The sequence below is a fragment of the Diadema setosum genome, chromosome 19, assembly GCF_964275005.1.
Source record: "Diadema setosum chromosome 19, eeDiaSeto1, whole genome shotgun sequence".
NCBI lineage: Eukaryota > Metazoa > Echinodermata > Echinoidea > Diadematoida > Diadematidae > Diadema > Diadema setosum.
The window spans coordinates 33,126,873-33,146,576 of NC_092703.1; the positions used below are offsets into that span (position 1 = coordinate 33,126,873).

Sequence of the window (19,704 nt, forward strand, 5' to 3'; positions counted from 1 at the left end):
TTAAGTTTCTACTGACAGAAAAACAAACATACAAACAAACATTTTTCGGGAGGTGTCGATGTGTTGGACACCCCCTACTACAGAGAGGTGGGATCCCACTTCCCTGCCCAACCATACGTGTTACTGGTTACAGCGCCCCAGAACGAGGTCGGGGTTACACACAAAACAGTATTATATTCTCATAAAAATACATGTATCATCATGATCATGATTCACTGTCGCAGAATAACTCTTTGCTTTGACCTTTGTTACCTTCTCTTTTTACACTAACCAGCTAGGCCCTCCAGTTTGCGTCCAAGCGGTGATGCAACCATCCACTGTCAGTCAGGCTATAAATTTCTATGGGATCAGACGGAACCATGTCGAATGCTGGCCATGGATCTCGTATATCTACCTCCTTATTTTGCTAAGGCCAGTAAGGGTAGAGCCAAAAGGATGCTACGCTGCGCTGTAATGAATGTACGGCGCCAGCGTACGGTACACATACACACAAAAACGTAAACACATAGCTGTATGTACACGTAGGGCCTACACACTCTCAAAATTTCGCGCGGGCACGCTGTTATTCTTGTTTCAAGCCGTCGAGATGTCAGTTCAAAACAAAGAAAATTTTCTCCTCCTCCTCCTCCTCCTCCTCCTCCTCGTCGAGCTCAAAATTACGTCACTTCTATGACGACATTTTGCAAATAGTAATATTTGTATTTTGGATCAAAAATTCATCCTCTGGTGATTGGTTGAAAGAGCTTCATGTGATTAAAGGTATTTTCAGCTATTTCAGAAAGTTGACAGTCCATTTGCAAAATGACGTCACTGCTATGACGACATTTTGCAAATAGTATATTATTTGCAAAATGATGTCACAAAGCAATTCTTAAATTGCGCGCAGCTTTGCACGGTCACTCTGTGAAATGTAACAATTTCTAGCAAAACAATTGTGCCGCCACAAAGCAATTTTGACATTGCGCACTGCTAGTACCGTCACTCTGTGAAATGTATCAATTTCTGACAAAACAATTGTGACGTCATAAAAACAATTCTGAAATTTCGCATTGTTTCTCGCACCTTCACACCGCGCTTCGCGCTTTTTAACAAACATCACAAAGTAGGTCACATCGTGCGCATCAGCGACATGCTTCTTCATGTAGGATGACGCTAGGATCAATGGAGGATCCCTTCACAAAATCGCATCCATCATACGACTTCTCGTTTTGCATTTCCCCCATTTTCCCTTCTTTTTAAAAAATTTTTGATCAAAAATATAAAACAAATATACTTTGCCTAATTTCGAGTTTCTTGTTAAAACTATAGACCTCGGCGCCTCAAAAAGAAGTATTCACTTCGGGGCTGCGCCCCGAACGGGGCTGCGCCCCTCAGTGAATAGTTCTTTTGGAGTCACCTCTGCCCATAGTTTCAACAAGAAACTCTCAAGGCATTCTGAAATGTGAGCAGCTTTGCACCCTCACTCTGTGAAGTGTAACAATAACAAACAATTGTGACATCACAAAGCAATTCTGACATTGCGCACTGCGCCGTACGATCATTCTGTGAAATGTAACAATAAAACATTTCTAACAAAATAATAGTGACGTCACATAGCAATTTTGACATTGCGCACTGCTTCGTACCGTGAAATGTATCAAATTTCTTTACAAAGCAATTTTGACGTCATAAAGCAATTCTGACATTGCGCACTGTTAGTACATGTACCGTCACTCTGTGAAATGTAACATTTTTGAACAGAACATAAACATCACAAAACAGCCTGACATCGTGTGCTGCTTACTAGGGTCCCTTCACAATTAACATCGCATCCACAACACGACTTCTCGCTTCGCATTTCCCCTTTCTATTGTTTTTGATTTTTTTTTTATCCAAAATATAAAACAAAATACACTTTGCCTAATTTTGAGTTTCTGCTCCCCTCAGTGAATAGCTCCTTTGGAGTCACCTCCGCTCATAGTTTCAACCAAAAATTCTCAAGGCAAAGTATATTTGTGTATTATTCGCTCACTATAGTGGTGATATAGGCCTATCTCGGTGGGCAGCGAATGAATCGAAATGTACGCACGAAATATCGAACAGGTTCTCCTCATTTTCTTTTGAATTGTTGAAGAACAAATCATCCTCTTCATGGTCAAGTTGTCCGCATCAAAAATGATTGCGAAAAAAAATGAAACGTTCAGATTTCCTTATGATATGATATATATTATATTCTCGGAAAAACCAAGATTTGCCATAATTATCAATCTATTCATATGTGTATAAGAAGAGGTGATCACCTCACAACTTTGCTTGCATACCCATTTCTTTTGAAATGGGTTGCAATTAAGAAAAAATGCACTAAACTTTAAAAAAATAAGAGATAAGGATCTGATTATCATTAATGTTCCATGCGTCTCCTTAATCACTTTGTCAGCTATAACGAGGGACAGCAAGAATTTCAGGTGAGAGGATGTTAGGTTGGTTCCAAGATATTGTGATTTTTGGCTCTAACAATATTCTAATTATTGTTCTCATTATTTTTTTTTTTTAGCTTCGTCAAGGTAGGGTCTATTACAATTAAGTGAACCAGCCCATGATCTATTCGGTGTTCTCTACTTTCAAAAGAAATAGTAGGCATACTGTATTGTCACTGAGCTATGACATTATAATGCTAGCATTTGGATTTGCATAACGTTGAATTCTTCAGAAAATGTGCACATTCGATTGTTCTTTCTTTTCATAGGATATTAGGGATAGCGCGAACGCAGATCCCCGCTAACAGAAATTGTACGCCCGCGGCCGTGATGACCGTGCAAGGTTCAGCAAGCCAGAGTGCAATGAGCAAGCCTCGTCTTGGGAGTGCGTTATTCCTGATCAACGCAACTCCTGCGCCAGGTAAGTATGACTAAATTACATTCAGCCAAGTTGAGGATCAAAGCGACACATCATGCGAGGGTGGTTACAAAAGTTCCTGAAGAATATCATAATCCACAGCTCAAGATAACTTTCCAGTCAATATGACTCAATTTTTACAGCTTCCTTGCTTTGCATACTTTCATTCAATAAATTAAAGCTATATAAATAAAGTAAAATGTCTTCTATTGTATAATCATGACTTTAGAAAGCCAACTAGAAGAAAAAACAGTCCTTTTCTTGCCACGAGGAACTGACAAGTGAATCGATGTGAATATGAAATGCATATTCATTGTAATACTGAGTCATCAGCAAGTGACTCAATCACAGCGCATGCGCTTGTCGTATCTCCCTATCCGACTGTCAAGCGACGACAATGATTACTAGTACTAGTATACCATGGACATGATTATACCATGGAGCTACTATAGCTCCATGATTATACTGTAGGCCTGCGCGCACGCATTATTATGCACTGTGTATATGGTTATCGAGATAGGGCCTATGTTCCCATTGCAAAGGGCAGCAGAAAGATTGTTATGGTAATAGTAGGTGTGTGTGACTGTGTGTGTGAGGGGGGGGGGGTGCTCGTGGTCGGATGGGTCGAGGATCAACGCTCCCCCCCCCCCCCCCCCCCCGCTTTGATTGGCAGAATTTCTTCGTAAACCTGGAAAATTATGGGTTTCTTCTTCTTCTTCTTCTTCTTCTTCTTCTTCTTCTTCTTTTCTATTTCTTTCCGGGGGGGGGGGGGGGGGGGGGGTGTGGGCAAAAGTGCACGCCAGGGGGGGGGGGGGGGGGGCTGCACACCCCGTTTCTGCGGTCTTGCAAAGGGTCATGACAGATTGGTATAGCAATTAATGGACTGTCAGTCAGATATCGAGGGTGCTTTGACAAAATGAGCCTTCAACATTTGAGACAGTTGCTGTGATTGATGGAGTTTCATTACAAGAAAAAAAAATCACACAAATCGACAAGGAGTTGACGGACTATGAGAACTCGTAAATTAAGTTATCGGCAGAGCATCGAAAGATTGGGCTCGATGCCCCCTATAATCCGCACATTCTCCTGTAATACGATATACTGTCGAACGCGTGCAGCTTTCTCGTCGATGCTCGTAGAGTGAAAGGTGAGATACAAACAAAATAGAAAAAATATTGTGGATTGAGCGATGAACCAGGGAGGTGGAAGAGACTATCCCCTGGTTGAACATAAAGTTGAGGAAGGTCAGAGAGTCGATTTAAAAGGGATGGCTAGTAACCGATCAGTGGGAATGCTCGGGGATGATTGTTCCAATCCTTGTGGGATTCATGGGTACATTATATATCTATTGTTGCCTTAATGTTGGGTGAAAATCATTTGCTTCAGAATGCTCTCACATTCGTAATGTGCAATTTAATGTTTCCAGGTTAGCATGCCTGTACAGTGACGGGGCATTAAACTGTACATTACTTGAATATGAGACTGTTCTGAAGCAAATAATTTTCACACAACAATAGATATATTATGTACTCCTAAATGAATCCCACAAGAGTTGGAAAAATCATCCTCCAGCATTCCCGCTGGTTCCCACTGATCAGTTACTAGCCATCCCCTTTAAACATGTTAAAAGTTCTTGATTATAAAATTTCGGCGCTGTCATCGCTAGATAAGAAGACTGGTAAAGTTCATGACGTCATCGTGGACGACAGTAATTTTAAATAAAAAACAACAATATAATTCAACATTCTTTATATAAATGAAAGAGCACTCAATCAATTGACTTACCTCTTTCAAAAATCAGAGGGGGTATTATTACCCTTGAAGTAATGTCAGTAACTGGCCAATGGAACAGTTACTTTTCATGACAAATGGAAATTTGTGGAATGCTCTTTATTTTTTTCATTATATTCTTGTCCATATTAGATTATGTCATGAATTATTGTAGAAGTTCTCTTATCCGGCGATAAGGGCACCAAAACTTTAAAAATGCATAACTTTTGAATCGACTGTCAGATTTTCCTCAAACTGTCGCTGATACATTTTGCTATGCTGCTTTCACTCAATCCACATTTATACATCTTATTTTCATTCTTCTTTTTCCAACAAAACATAACACAGAATAAAACATTTTTTTCTTTTGAATTGTTGAAGAACAAATCCGCTTCATGGTCAAGTTGTCCACATCAAAAATAATTGCACCCCCCAAAAAATGAAACGCTCAGATTTCCACATGTTATATAATTGTCGGGAAAACCAAAGATTTGCCATAATCATTGATTTAATTAAGTGCATTTAATATATGAGGTGAATTTGTCATCACCTCACAACTTTGCTTGCGTGCCTATTGCATCTCTTTTGAAATGGGTTGCAATTAAGAAAAAAACTGCACTAAACTGAAAAGATTGTCATTTATGTTCCATGCATCTCCGCACTTTGTCAGTTATAACGAGGGACAACATGAATTTCAGTTGAGAGGATTTTTGCCTGATTCCGAGATATAATTATTGTGAATTATAGCTCTGATAATATTCTTATTATTGTTATAATTTTTTTTAGCTTCGTCAAAGTAGGGCCTATTACACTAAGTAAACCGGCCCATGATATAGTTCGGTGTTCTCTACTTTAAAAAGAAATAGTATAAGCATACTGTATTGTCACTGAGCTATAACATTATGATGTTAGCATTTGGCTGTGCTTAAAAATGTGTACTCTGCACATTCGATTGTTCTTTCTTTTCATAGGATATTAGGGATAGCGCGAACGCAGATCCCCGCTAACAGAAATTACACGCCCGCGGCCGTGATGACCGCGCAAGGTTCAGCAATCCAGAGTGCAATGAGCAAGCCTCGTCTTGGGAGTGCGTTATTCTTGATCAACGCAACTCCTGCGCCAGGTAAGTATGATCAACGCAAATTCAGCCACCTTCAAGTTTAAAGCGACATACCATGTGAGGGTGGTTACAAAAGTTCCTAAAGAAGATCGTAATCCATAGCTCAAAATAACTTTCCAATCCATATGACTCGATTTATGCAGCTTCCTTGCTTTGCACACTTTCATTCAATAAACAAAAGCTATGTAAATAAAGTAAAATGTCTTTTATTGTATAATCATGACTTTAGAAAGCCAACTAGAAGAAAAAAGCAGTCCCTTTCTTGCCACGAGGAACTGACAAGTGAATCGATGTGAATATGAAATGCATATTCATTGTAATACTGAGTCATCAGCAAGTGACTCAATCACAGCCACGACAGCGCATGCGCTTGTCATCTCCCTATCCGACTGCACACCCCGTTTCCGCGGTCTTGTAAAGGGTCATGACATATTGGTATAACAATAATGGACCGTCAGTCGGATATCGAGGGTGCTTTGACAAAATGAGTCTTCGAGGAGAGAAGATAAGTCGGCTGCTATGATTAATGGAGTGTCATTGCAAGAAAAAAAGAAATCACACAAATCAACAAGTAGTTGACGGACTATGAGAACTCGTAAATCAAGTTATCAGCGGAGCATCCAAAGATTGGGCTCGATGCCTCCCTTATATCCAGCGATAACGGGACCGAACCTTTAAAAATTCATAACTTTTGAATCGACGGTCCGATTTTCCTCAAACTCTCACTGGTACATTTTACTAATATTGCTGCTTTCACTCGACCAAACCACATTAAATAATAGTCAAACCTGTCTAAGCAACCACCTGTCTATAGCGGACACCTGCCGTACACGACCACTAAAAGCAATTCTCTCCGACTGAAAAATTGCGAGGTAATGACATCATTAGCTCACTTAATTCAAATCAATTGTTCGAGAACTGTCTTGCAAAATGATATTGCGAAACATTATGATTTCCTATACTTTCATAATTTTTATTCGATTTTAATCAAATTTTCACTGTTGTGCTCTTGACATTTTACTCTTTCTTTTCAAATTAACTTTTAATTGGAATTTCCTTCAATAATGGTGCTGATAGCCTGAGAATTACTGAATGAGTGACTACCAGTCCATGCATAGTGGTAGGTTGTTGTCGATTCTGTCTTTACATTGAAAAATAGTAGGGGATAGCGCGAACGCAGATCCCCGCTACCATAAATTATACGCCCGAGTTCCCCACGTTTGGGGGAATCGCAAGGTTCAGCAAGCCGGAGTGCAATGGCAAGCCTCGCCCTGGGAGTGCGTCCTTCTTGATCAACGCAACTCCTGCGCCAGGTAAGTATGCTTGAATTGTGTTCACCCAAGTTCAGGTTCAAAGCGACACATTATGTTAGGGTGGTTACAAAAAGTCTTGCAATAGATCATAATCTGTAACTCATGATAATATTCTAGCCAATGTGGATCGCTTTGCAGTATTTCTGCTTCACACCTTGTCAGTTGAAAATCTTTTTAAAAAAATAAATGAAGTAGATTGTCTTTAAATCGTAAAATTCTGAATTTACGAAGCCGACTACAAGAGAAAGGCAGTTCCCTATCTTGCCACGCGGAACTCGATGTGCATATCATGCATATTCATAAAGGTGATGACGTCATGGAGTGACTCAACCACCGCGCATGCGCCTGTCACAAGCTCACCAGTTATCATGCCCCGCAACTGATATCATAATTATGCTGAATAATAACGCGTACAATGTGCAATGTCCGCGTCACAGTTGGTCAAGAATATTACTACCGTGTGCAAAGGGTCGTGCTTTACTCTAGGTGACATATATTGCTATGTGAGTAAATAGGACTAATTCGTGATCATTGACTCTCGCTCACTCGGCCACCATAAATCAGTCGGATTAAAATGATGAGCACTGAGAAGACAATAAGGTGCAAGGTTGCTGCATAGACTTTCAGAAATTAAGTTAAATGTATTCATTCTGAACATAACATGTTCCACAGGACTGCAGAAATTGACTCTTTTTCCTTTTTTCTCTCTCTAGTATTGGAGACATTATGCATACGAAATGTGTGAAATAACCCTGTGATAGCATAATATAATATTTCAGATTGGATTTATAAGGACGAGAATGCGAAATATTACCCCAAAGGTCCTACGGTCATGATGGTACATGCAGATATTGCAATAAATGTATTAGCATCTCCGATTGTGGTTGCTACGTAACGTTCTATAATTATTTACATCGATAATCTTATCATCAGAACACTGCAGCCGGTTTTGACGATCTCTTCCTGGTACCCATAAACTGCTAAAGATCATTTCAGTGGCCCTAAGCTACATTTTGTGTCTTTTTGTTATTTCAAAAACAAGAATTTAAGTGAAAACCCATGTTTTTTTCCACTCAAACACATTTAATTTTATCAAACTAGAACAGAAAAATAAGTCTTGTCATAGAGGTGAAATTCTACAGTAAAAAATGATATCAAAATATGCGTTTTGCACAAAGTACCACAAAAAAAATCATTAGACCTACATTGGACTTCACGGACACTGCTGATGATAATTATGACTCACATTATGCAAATATTTCTGCAGTGAAAAGAGATAAATACCTGAAATTTCTGTATTGGTGTCGTAAGATGTCACTGTACAAATTTTAGTGGAAAATTTGGAAAACCATCCACAAAAGTTTGAAATATATTGTAAATTTCCATATATTATGGTGTTTTCCAATATGAAAATTTGTAAGAAAGATATTATTCAGAGGGGTGAATGTTTAGGTGTGAGTTTCTTCAATTTGTCTCCCTCTATACAAATCAAATTTGTTAAGATCGCAACTGCTGATTTGTAAATTAGCAAACATGTCGAGGGGGGAAAAGGGTATACCAGTGCTTTAGTCCCACTGGTTCTTCTTTTCCGACATATTTGTTAATTTACAGATCGGCAGTTGCGATCTTTACAAATTTAATCTGTAGAGGTAGACAAATTGAAGAAACTCGCACATGAAAGTTTGTGTTTGGCATAAAATATAACTGATATATGGCAATCAATAGCAAGGAAATATTGTTAGTTAAAAATTTTCAATCTCTCCTCTTCAAAATGAGGAGCATGTATAACACTTGAAACATAACACTTACACATACTTGAAACTATACACACTTGAAATATAATACTTTTAAACAATTTCCCAAATATTTGTGTCGGCTCCCAGACTAGAAATGCCAGAATACCCTCAGCAGTTTAAGGGTTGATTAAGAATGACACCTCCCCCCTTCCCAAGTATACATGTATATGATGAGTAATATATGAGGGGGACCAAGGGAAAAAAGAAAGATATAAGACACCCATGTCAAATATCCTGGTTTATGAATTATTTCTTTCTTTTCATTTTAAATGTAAGGGGATAGCGCGAACGCAGATCCCCGCTAAATTATACGCCCGAGTTCCCCACGTTTGGGGGAATCGCATACAAGGTTCAGCAAGCCGAAGTGCAATGGCAAGCCTCGCCCTGGGAGTGCGTCCTTCTTGATCAACGCAACTCCTGCGCCAGGTAAGTATGCTCTGTGAAAGCCGCCGAAAATTGTAATATATTTCTATTTATTGTTTTCTATTGTTTTTGATTTTTTTTTTAATCAAAAATATAAAACAAAATTAATACACTTTGCCTAATTTGTAGTTTCTGCGCCCCTCAGTGAATAGCTCCTTTGGAGTCACCTCCTCTCATAGTTTTAACCAAAAATTCTCAAGGCAAAATATATTTTGTGTATTATTCGCTCACTATAGCGGTGCTATAGGCCTACAGATTTAATGTATCTCGGCGGGCAGCGAATGAATCGAAATGTACGCACGAAATATCGAACAAGTTCTCCTCATTTTCTTTTGAATTGTTGAAGAACAAATCATCCTCTTCATGGTCAAGTTGTCCGCATCAAAAATGATTGCGAAAAAAAATGAAACGTTCAGATTTCCTTATGATATAATATATATTATATTCTCGGGAAAACCAAGATTCGCCATAATTATCAATCTATTTATATGTGTATAAGAAGAGGTGCATTTGTCATCACATCACAACTTTGCTTGCATACCCATTTCTTTTGAAATGGGTTGCAATTAAGAAAAAAATGCACTAAACTTAAAAAAAAGAGATAAGGATCTGATTATCATTAATGTTCCATGCGTCTCCTTAATCACTTTGTCAGCCATAACGAGGGACAGCAAGAATTTTAGTTGAGAGGATTTTTGGTTGATTCCGAGATATTGTGATTTTTGGTTCTAACAATATTCTAAATATTATTATTATTATTATCATTATTATTATTATTATTATTATTATTATTATTATTATTATTATTATTATTATTGTTATTATTATTATTATTATTATTATTATTATTATTATTATTATTATTATTATTATTATTATTATTATTATTATTATTATTATTATTATTATTATTATTATTATTATTATTATTATTTTAGCTTCGTCAAGGTAGGGCCTATTACAATAAGTGAACCAGCCCATGATCTATTCGGTGTTCTCTACTTTCAAAAGAAATAGTAGGCATACTGTATCGTCACTGAGCTATGACATTATAATGCTAGCATTTGGATGTGCATAACGTTAAGTTCTTCAGAGAATGTGCACATTCGATTGTTCTTTCTTTTCATAGGATATTAAGGGATAGCGCGAACGCAGAACCCCGCTAACAGAAATTACACGCCCGCGGCCGTGATGACCGCGCAAGGTTCAGCAAGTCAGAGTGCAGTGAGCAAGCCTCGTCTTGGGAGTGCGTTGTTCTTGATCAACGCAACTCCTGCGCCAGGTAAGTATGATCGACACAATTTCAGCCACGTTCAAATTTAAAGCGACATACCATGTGAGGGTGGTTACAAAAGTTCCTAAAGAAGATCGTAATCCATAGCTCAAAATAACTTTCCAGTCCATATGACTCGATTTATACAGCTTCCTTGCTTTGCACACTTTCATTCAATAAACAAAAGCTATGTAAATAAAGTAAACTGTCTTTTATCGTATAATCATGACTTTAGAAAGCCAACTAGAAGAAAAAAGCAGTCCCTTTCTTGCCACGAGGAACTGACAAGTGAATCGATGTTAATATGAAATGCATATTCATTATAATACTGAGTCATCAGCAAGTGATTCAATCACAGCGCATGCGCTTGTCATCTCCCTATCCGACTGCACACCTCGTTTCCGCGGTCTTGCAAAGGGTCATGACATATTGGTATAACAATAATGGACCGTCAGTCGGATATCGAGGGTGCTTTGACAAAATGAGTCTTCGAGGAGAGAAGATAAGTCGGCTGCTATGATTTATGGAGTGTCATTGCAAGAAAAAAAAAATCACACAAATCGACAAGTAGTTGAAGGACTATGAGAACTCGTAAATCAAGTTATCAGCGGAGCATCCAAAGATTGGGCTCGATGCGTCCCTTATATCCAGCGATAACGGCACCGAACCTTTAAAAATTCATAACTTTTGAATCGACGGTCCGATTTTCCTCAAACTCTCACTGGTACATTTTACTAATATTGCTGCTTTCACTCGACCAAACCACATTACTAGTACATAATAGTCAAACCTGTCTAAGCAACCATTCGCTGTCTATAGCGGACACCTGCCGTACACGACTACAAAAAGCAATTCCCTCCGACTGAAAAATTGCGAGGTAATGACATCATTAGCTCACTTAATTCAAATCAATTGTTCGAGAACTGTCTTGCAAAATAATATTGCGAAACATTATTATTTCCTACACTTTCATAATTTTTATCGTATTTTAATCAAATTTTCACTGTTGTGTTCTTGAAATTTTACTCTTTCTTTTCAAATTAACTTTTAATTTGAATTTCCTTCAATAATGGTGCTGATAGCCTGAGAATTACTGAATGAGTGACTACAAATAGAGGTAGGTTGTTATCGATTCTGTCTTTACATTGAAAAATATTAGGGGATAGCGCGAACGCAGATCCCCGCTACCATAAATTATACGCCCGAGTTCCCCACGTTTGGGGGAATCGCAAGGTTCAGCAAGCCGGAGTGCAATGGCAAGCCTCGCCCTGGGAATGCGTCCTTCTTGATCAACGCAACTCCTGCGCCAGGTAAGTATGCTTGGAAAGTGTTCACCCAAGTTCAGGTTCAAAGCGACACATTATGTTAGGGTGGTTATGAAAAGTCTTGCGATAGATCATAATCCGTAACTCATGATAACATTCTAGCCAATATGGATCGCTTTGCAGTCTTCCTGCTTCACACATTGTCAGTTGAAAATCTTTTTAAAAAAATAAATAAAGTAGATTGTCTTTAAATCGTAAAATTCTGAATTTACGAAGCCGACTACAAGAGAAAGGCAGTTCCCTATCTTGCCACGCGGAACTCGATGTGCATATCATGCATATTCATAAAGTAATGACGTCATCGAGTGACTCAACCACAGCGCATGCGCCTGTGACAAGCTCACCAGTTATTATGCCCCGCAACTGATAATATCATAATTATGCTGAATAATAATGCGTACAATGTGCAATGTCCGCGTCACAGTTGGTCAAGAATATTACTACCGTGTGCAAAGGGTCGTGCTTTACTCTAGGTGACAGATATTGGTATGTGAGTAAATAGGACTAATTCGTGATCATTGACTCTCGCTCACTCGGCCACCATAAATCAGTCGGATTAAAAATGAGCACTGAGAAGACAATAAGGTGCAAGGTTGCTGCATAGACTTTCAGAAACTAAGTTAAATGTATATTCATTCTGAACATAACATGTTCCACAGGAAATTGACTCTTTTTCCTTTTTTCTCTCTCTAAATTGGAGACATTATGCATACGAAATGTGTGAAATAACCCTGTGATAGCATAATATAATATTTCTTTAGTAAACCCATGTTTTTTCCACTCAAACACATTTAATTTTATCAAACTAGAACAGAAAAATAAGTCTTGTCATAGAGGTGAAATTCGTGTATTTCGGAAAACAAAACAAAACAAAACACCCAGTACTTTTTTAGTTCACCAGCCGTGAAGATGGCTGAAGATGGCCACCCCCCTTCCCCGTAATCCGATACCCTCTTGCGCTACTGTCGCGCGAGCAGATTCGATCTGACGCGCGGGTTGTGAGAGGTGAGATTAACGAGCATCAATCACTGATTTACATGCAGGCAAGAAATAGTGATCCAACGCTGACAAATGGATGTCAATCTGTAGTATGACAAGTTGCAAGCACTTTGACCATTATTTCCACCTCTCTGCCCTTTACTTTGGCCCCGTAGTTACTGGTGGTGGTCGCGCAAAGAGATTTTTATGAGTTCTTTGTGGTGGCGATTGTTTCCACTAGATTGCACTTTGTAATCTGAGGTTTGGTGTTAATTTGATTTTGACACGTCTTGTGGATCATTGCCCGTGTCCTAATTTAACAAGATTAATATTTGTTTTGTCAAAGAGATTATCCCCTTGTCATCATTAAGGAGTTGACAATTCCTTGGCATGATGGGAAATGTAAGCAAAATACAATATGTCCTTAAAATTGTAAATAATATTCATTCTTTGATATTCATTATTATTTGACAATAATGTGCAACGGCTGCTGATCCCTTATACTTAGAACTGGAAATGGAAATTCAATGGTTTTGTGCACACATTTGGTGGATTACGTTGAAAATTTTCTATCCAAAAAGTACAAGAAAACGTTGGTTCCTTATTTCAGGTTGCAAGAAATGAAAAAGCCCAAAAACAAATTAAATTCTGTCATCGCCATGCGATTTTCTCAACACTGAACAAATTATTCTAAATCCCGCATTTTTAAATCCCACTTGCATTTTATTCTTTTCTATTGAAATTGATTGAAATTCAGTTCAAAGATTGAAATTCAGTTCAATCTTTTACCTGGGCACCGTTTCACGAAAGTTGTCAGCGCTGACAAGTTGTCAGTCTCTGACAATCACCATGGTAACAGTCAGTGACAAGAGCTTCTCAGCCAATCAAAACCGAGGATTTTACTGAAATTGTCAGCGGTGATTACTTGTCAGCGCTGACTGAATTGATGAAACACCCCCAGAGGGTTAGTGGAACGCGACCCCCATATATTTCGCAAGGTTCAGCAGCCTGAGTGCAATGGCAAGTTTAGTCTTAGATTTTCTAACTTCATAGATTTCTTTTCTCTAGACAGTGATGTGCAATCCTAATTATTTCTGCAATCATTGGCATGACAAATAATCATTTTTGGGAAGACTCTCCCAGTAGAGAAAAAAAAAATCTACACTGTGGTACTATAATATCATGTCAAATCAAGGCTATACAAATATGGTGGCACTTATTGCTACACTTTGAATTTGTTAATTATTTTGGAAAAGTGGTAAATTGAAAAACAAAAATGAAAAATGTAACTAGAGACACAGCGTGAACAAATACATCATCAAGTGTGGTTAAAAAATGAACAAAAAAAAAAGAAAAAAGAAATGCTTGATACTTGTTACACAGCACCGTAGTTAAACAAATGAGGGTATTTCTATCTTTGAATGTAGATTGTAGGGGATAGCGCGAACGCAGATCCCCGCTACCATAAATTATACGCCCGAGTTCCCCACGTTTGGGGGAATCGCAAGGTTCAGCAAGCCGGAGTGCAATGGCAAGCCTCGCCCTGGGAGTGCGTCCTTCTTGATCAACGCAACTCCTGCGCCAGGTAAGTATGCTCTATTGTTGTTGTTCTTTTAGATTGTGGAGCTCTCTGCCGGGTGGGCAATTTGCTCCAAAAAATATAATTATTCAGATATGCCTTAAATTAATTATAAAAACCTAAAATACTTTAAATTATTTACAAAAAACCTAATTACATTTATTTTATATTTACAATGATATATATACATCGGAAGGAAAGGGGACAGGGTTCCGGAAATGATGTCATCTGCCTACTCCTGCATCGAGAGAGATGCAGGGTTACGCCGTTCCCGTCGGCAAAGCAGGTGTAGGACCCGCCCGCCGACGCCGGTGATGTCTTGGCCTTTCCCGGGGTCAGGCGCCTCTAGTTGTCTTATCGGCCTAGGTGTTAATTATTATTAGCCTAGTAGGCAGAGACATCGTGGAAGAGAAGTGTCGATAGAAGAATAGCGGAAAGGGTGAAGACAGAACGAGAAGACAGACAGCTAGGGGGGTGGAGGGTGCTGAGCTCCTCTCTCTGACATAGGGTCAGCCCGTTACCAATACATGCATGGGATGTAAAAATGGATAACAATTAAAAGAAGCGTTACCGTCGGTCACGTGCCATTGATAATGCTAACCTGAGAGAAAAAATGTCGATAAGTGTAGAAGAAGAGAAAGAATAGAGATATAGAACTAAGGATGGTGTTGAATAATTATGACGGTGGGTATCGGAATAGAACAAAGGCGTAATGAGTATATCGATGCTACATGACATGCGTATGGAGTTCTCCCTTGCAGTCGTTTGAGACCTCTGCAAACATCATACCTAGGTATAATTAATGTAGGTAGTGGCATATAGATAAAAGGGAAGAGATATCAAATTGTGAAATACTGGTTTGTGTCCTTTACATATTGAAGCAGGTGGTCCATGGACTGCTGGTTGGAGAAAAGATCAGACAGCTGCAGGGTAGATTTATGTAATCTTTGAGCTAATGCTGTACGTTGTTTTTTGAATCGGGTGCAGTATAGTAGGTAGTGCCCTACAGTTTCCGGGGAGTTGCAGGTGTGACAAAGGCCATTAGGGTGTTTGTGAATTAAGTGTAAGAAAGCAGGGAGTCGAGCACGACCCATTCTGAGTCTGTGAATGATAATTTCGTCTCGGCGGCAAGTACAATCGATGGAGAAAAGCTGTTTGACATTACTATGAATGAAGTATAGATGACGACCATGGGTGGATGTGCGCCAGGTCTCGTTCCAGGCGTCCAGACATTTTGTCGAGATTAGATGTCTAATCTCAGAAACGGTAGGAGGGATCATGATGGTTATGTAATCTTTTTTTAGACTTTTCTTCGCGAGAGAGTCTGCACAATCATTACCTTTTAGACCACAATGTGAGGGGATCCAGACTAGGGAAAGGGAAAATCCATTAGATAACAAATTTGAACATTTCAATAAAATATCGCAAGTTAGGTCGAGTTTATTTGAGGAATAATTTTCTAACAAAGACAGAGCACTGAGGGAGTCTGAGAATATTGCAGCTTTCTGTGGAGAAGAAGTTTCTAGCCAAGTTAGAGCTTCTAAAATTGCAGTGAGTTCAGCACGGCATATGGAAATGCGGGAGATTCTTTCGTGGATTTTTATTTCGTGGCGGGGGATATAAATCCCAATACCAACCCTGTTGCTGGTGGGGTCGTGAGAGCCGTCTGTGTAGAGATGAAGGTGTTTAGCATAGGTAGTGTTGATTATCTGGAGAGCAGTTTGTCTTTGCATTTCAGGGTGGGACGTCTTTGTGCAGTGGTCATGAATGGAGAGATCGATTGTTGGATATAATATTGACCATGGCGGACACGGGCAGTCAGATAGCGGGATGAGTTTGCTGAAAGTGGGAAATAAATATGAAGTGCGGAGGGCAAACGGTTTTTTGTGTTCAGGCCATTTGACAGTGGCAAACTGCCAGCAGTCCGAGATGGCGGCCCGAGCTTGGTGAGTGGTGGAGAGAGAAAACAGATAAGCACAGTAGTTGAAAGCGGCCCTCTCACGGCGTATATCTAAGGGAGCTTCATGGCATTCCACTTGGAGAGAGTGTAGAGGGGTGGAGGGGAGAGCACCAGTGGCTATACGGAGGGCGTGGCCTTGAACTGAGTCCAGCTTCTTAGCGAGTGTTGGGGAAATGGAATTGTAGATTTCACATGAATAATCAAGGTGGGGGCGAACTAATGAACGATATAATAACAACAAGGTTTTAGTATCAGCGCCCCAGGACGTGCCGGATACAGACCGAAGAAGGTTAAGGCGTCTATTACATTTATTCAGTATATAGTTTACATGAGATGACCACGTTAACGAGGAGTCAAAAATGACGCCGAGGTATTTGTAATTTTGCACAATTTCTAAAGGAGTATCAGATACATGTATATTGAAATTACTGGCGGCAACTGATCGTGGATAAAAAATCATTACTTTGGATTTGTTGCTTGATAAAGAGAGGCCCCATTGTTTCAGCCAAGAGGCAATGTTGTCGATGTCCACCTGTAATTTGAAATTGATGTATCGTAGGTTGGTGGAAGTGCGCCAAATCGCTATATCATCTGCGTAAAGAGATATATTGGATCTGCTGCAGTAAGAGATGTCGTTGATGAAAAGAGTAAAGAGAATTGGACTAATAACGCTTCCTTGAGGAAGACCGATATTTTGGTGATAAGTGTCGGACAGAGAAGAATCAATGCGTACTTGTATAGTCCGCGAGTCTAAAAAGTTGCGAATCCACTCAAGAAATCTACCTTGTAGTCCGATGGATTGGAGTTTGGCAATGAGAGCGTTGTGGTCGACGGTGTCGAATGCTTGGCTGAGATCTAGAAAAATAGCTGCGGTGTAATGTTTAGTGATTAAGGATTTACGGACATCTGATTCAAGAAGAAGAAGGTTGTTGGTTATTCTGCGATGAGGTAAAAAAGCAGATTGAGTGTGAGATACCAGATGGTGTTTGTTTATGACATAGGTTAACCTGCTGGATATCATTCGTTCCATGATCTTGCACAGGAATGGAGTCAGAGAGATGGGACGATAAGAACGTATGTCGTGCTTGTCCTTGCCAGGTTTCAGAATGGGTATAACGATAGAGTGTTTCCATTGGGGTGGTAGGGTGGAAGTGTCCCATATGTGATTTATTATTCGTAACAGCGAATAAATCATGCTATCAGTCAGGTGGGATATGAGAGCTTTGTTGATCCCGTCAGCTCCAGGTGAGGAATTTTTGGCTATGCGGATGGCTCTTTTTAGTTCCCTGAGTGTAAAGGGGGAATTTAATGGGGTGTTGTTATCATGAATGATATTCGGTGTAGCCGTAGTGGGTAGTTCACGTGTTGAGAAATGTGAAGACTTCTCACAGAATGAGGCTGCTAAAGCGTTGGCTATAGTTAGAGGGTCAGAAGAAAGAGAACCATTGATATGGAGAGGAGGGAAAGTCGTGCCATGCTGGCGGTTATTAGAAAGTATTTTAATCTTACGCCATATGGTAGAGAGAGGAGTAAAACGGTTTAATGTATTACAGAACTGTTCAAAATGAGCACGTTTGGCAGATTTAATCGTTTTCCTCGCCAGAGCGGAGGCTTTAAGATAATCACAGAGATCAGAATATAAATATGAGCTTTCCAATCTTCTTTTAGCTCTGTGTTTAGCCTTGATAACCTGGGTGCATGTTGAATTCCACCACGGATTAGGAGAAAGTTTTTTTATTTTATTAGTTGGAATGGCGGTTTCCGCTGCTTTCTGGATGCACAGAATAAAAAAGTTGTAGAAATCATAAATGTTTTCAATGTCAACATTTTTCATCTTGTAAGTATTGTGTAATTCCTTTTCAAACAGCTCCCAGTTGGCCCTGTGGAAGGATAGGGATGGTTTAGGTAATCTGAAATCAGTGGGAGTGATGTTGGGTACAGGTGCTTTAAGTGCTATATCACATTTGATCAGGAAGTGATCACTTCCCATGGTGGTAGTAGAGACAGACCAGTTGCATCGTGCGGCTAGAGAGGGACTTGAGAGAGTTAAATCTATCGAAGACGATGTCCCGCGTGAAATATCGATTCGTGTAGGGGAGGAATCATTCAATATAGATATGTTGTTGGATAATATATAATCAGCTATCAGTCTCCCGTTATGATCTTCCGTGGTTCCGCCCCACATAGGATGGTGAGCGTTAAAATCACCTGCTAATATAAAATTTGGGAGGCAATTGGAGATTAATGCTTTGAGGTTATCTAATGAAAGTTTTTTTAATGGATTGTAAAAATTAACAACAGACAATTTAGCGGTGCCTAACAAAACATTAACTTGTTGCGCCTCAAGCGAGGGGGCGCAGTTAATGATGTCGTGTGCGATACCGGAGCGTAGGAAAATGGCGCATCCTCCTCTACGGGAGTTGGGACGGTGACGCCAGATGGATACATAACGAGGAATAGAAAAGTCAGTGTGTATATGGCCCCAAGTCTCTTGAATCAAAATGATGTGTGGGGGATCGGTTGAGGTGTTAATGTGGTAAACTAATTCGTGTCCGTTGGACGATATTCCACGGGCGTTCCACTGCCAGAGGGTGAACTGCATAGTGAACAGGGGAAGGGAAAACAGTATGAAACAGAGCAGCTGTATATCCATTATTGAGAAATGGATGTTAACAGCTCATGGATTTTTTCAGGAGGTATTATTGTGCCGAAGCAGGTGTTGGCGGCCTGTACTGTTAGCTTTATTCTGTTGCTCTTCGAGTTGGCAGTCTCTAGGTTATTGATAACAAAAACAAGGAAGGTGACCAGGTTTTCGACTGTAAGTGGAGAACCAGGAGAGCATTGCGAAGACTGGTTGACCTTGTCTACCTGTGTTGAAGCGTCTGAAGTCGAGGGTCTTGTGGGGGGAAGAATTGGGGTTGGGAGGACTTGAGATGAGTGTTTGGCTGTAGCGGGAGGATGTTGAGGATGAGGGGTGGCAGACGATGTAATAGTAAGGGATGGGTTCGTATGGGAAGAAGGGGGTTGGTTAATCGACGTGGGGAGAGTGGCGGGGTCTGAGATGACTTGAGAAGCTGTTGGGTTTTCGGGCGGAGAGTTATGGGCAGGTTGTGTTGAGTTCCGTACTTGCTGGACGGCATCTGCATAAGATAACTTGTTTAGTACTTTAACTGACTGTATTTTCCTTGCCTGTTTGTATTCAGGGCAACCGGCATAAGCGGCACTGTGGGGCCCTCCACATCTCAAGCATCGAGGGGTACCTTTGATGGGACACTGGTCAAGTTGGTGGGGCT

General features: G+C 39.8%; 1 protein-coding gene and 7 non-coding genes across 8 annotated transcripts in view; all 8 read right to left on the reverse strand.

Moving 5' to 3' along the window:
* The window catches only part of LOC140242231 (protein MMS22-like), a 46,375-nt gene extending 45,879 nt beyond the window's left edge, over positions 1-496 (reverse strand). Inside the window, exon 1 of the mRNA XM_072321975.1 lies at positions 272-496. Coding sequence (XP_072178076.1) covers positions 272-314 — 43 coding nt within the window. The 5' untranslated portion in view covers positions 315-496. The remainder of the gene's footprint in view (positions 1-271) is intronic.
* Positions 497-2,730: 2,234 nt separating this feature from the next.
* Positions 2,731-2,885, reverse strand: LOC140243214 (U1 spliceosomal RNA). The gene has a single exon (XR_011902219.1). It is a non-coding gene; the product is annotated as a U1 spliceosomal RNA (small nuclear RNA).
* A 2,735-nt stretch (positions 2,886-5,620) lies between these two features.
* LOC140243211 (U1 spliceosomal RNA) lies at positions 5,621-5,775 on the reverse strand. Its single transcript, XR_011902217.1, has one exon. It is a non-coding gene; the product is annotated as a U1 spliceosomal RNA (small nuclear RNA).
* Positions 5,776-6,923: 1,148 nt separating this feature from the next.
* Positions 6,924-7,085, reverse strand: LOC140243204 (U1 spliceosomal RNA). The gene has a single exon (XR_011902210.1). It is a non-coding gene; the product is annotated as a U1 spliceosomal RNA (small nuclear RNA).
* Positions 7,086-9,146: 2,061 nt separating this feature from the next.
* LOC140243210 (U1 spliceosomal RNA) lies at positions 9,147-9,307 on the reverse strand. The gene has a single exon (XR_011902216.1). It is a non-coding gene; the product is annotated as a U1 spliceosomal RNA (small nuclear RNA).
* Positions 9,308-10,430: 1,123 nt separating this feature from the next.
* On the reverse strand, positions 10,431-10,586 carry LOC140243212 (U1 spliceosomal RNA). The gene has a single exon (XR_011902218.1). It is a non-coding gene; the product is annotated as a U1 spliceosomal RNA (small nuclear RNA).
* A 1,139-nt stretch (positions 10,587-11,725) lies between these two features.
* Positions 11,726-11,887, reverse strand: LOC140243207 (U1 spliceosomal RNA). The gene has a single exon (XR_011902213.1). It is a non-coding gene; the product is annotated as a U1 spliceosomal RNA (small nuclear RNA).
* Positions 11,888-14,303: 2,416 nt separating this feature from the next.
* On the reverse strand, positions 14,304-14,465 carry LOC140243205 (U1 spliceosomal RNA). The gene has a single exon (XR_011902211.1). It is a non-coding gene; the product is annotated as a U1 spliceosomal RNA (small nuclear RNA).
* Between the last annotated feature and the right edge of the window lie 5,239 nt (positions 14,466-19,704).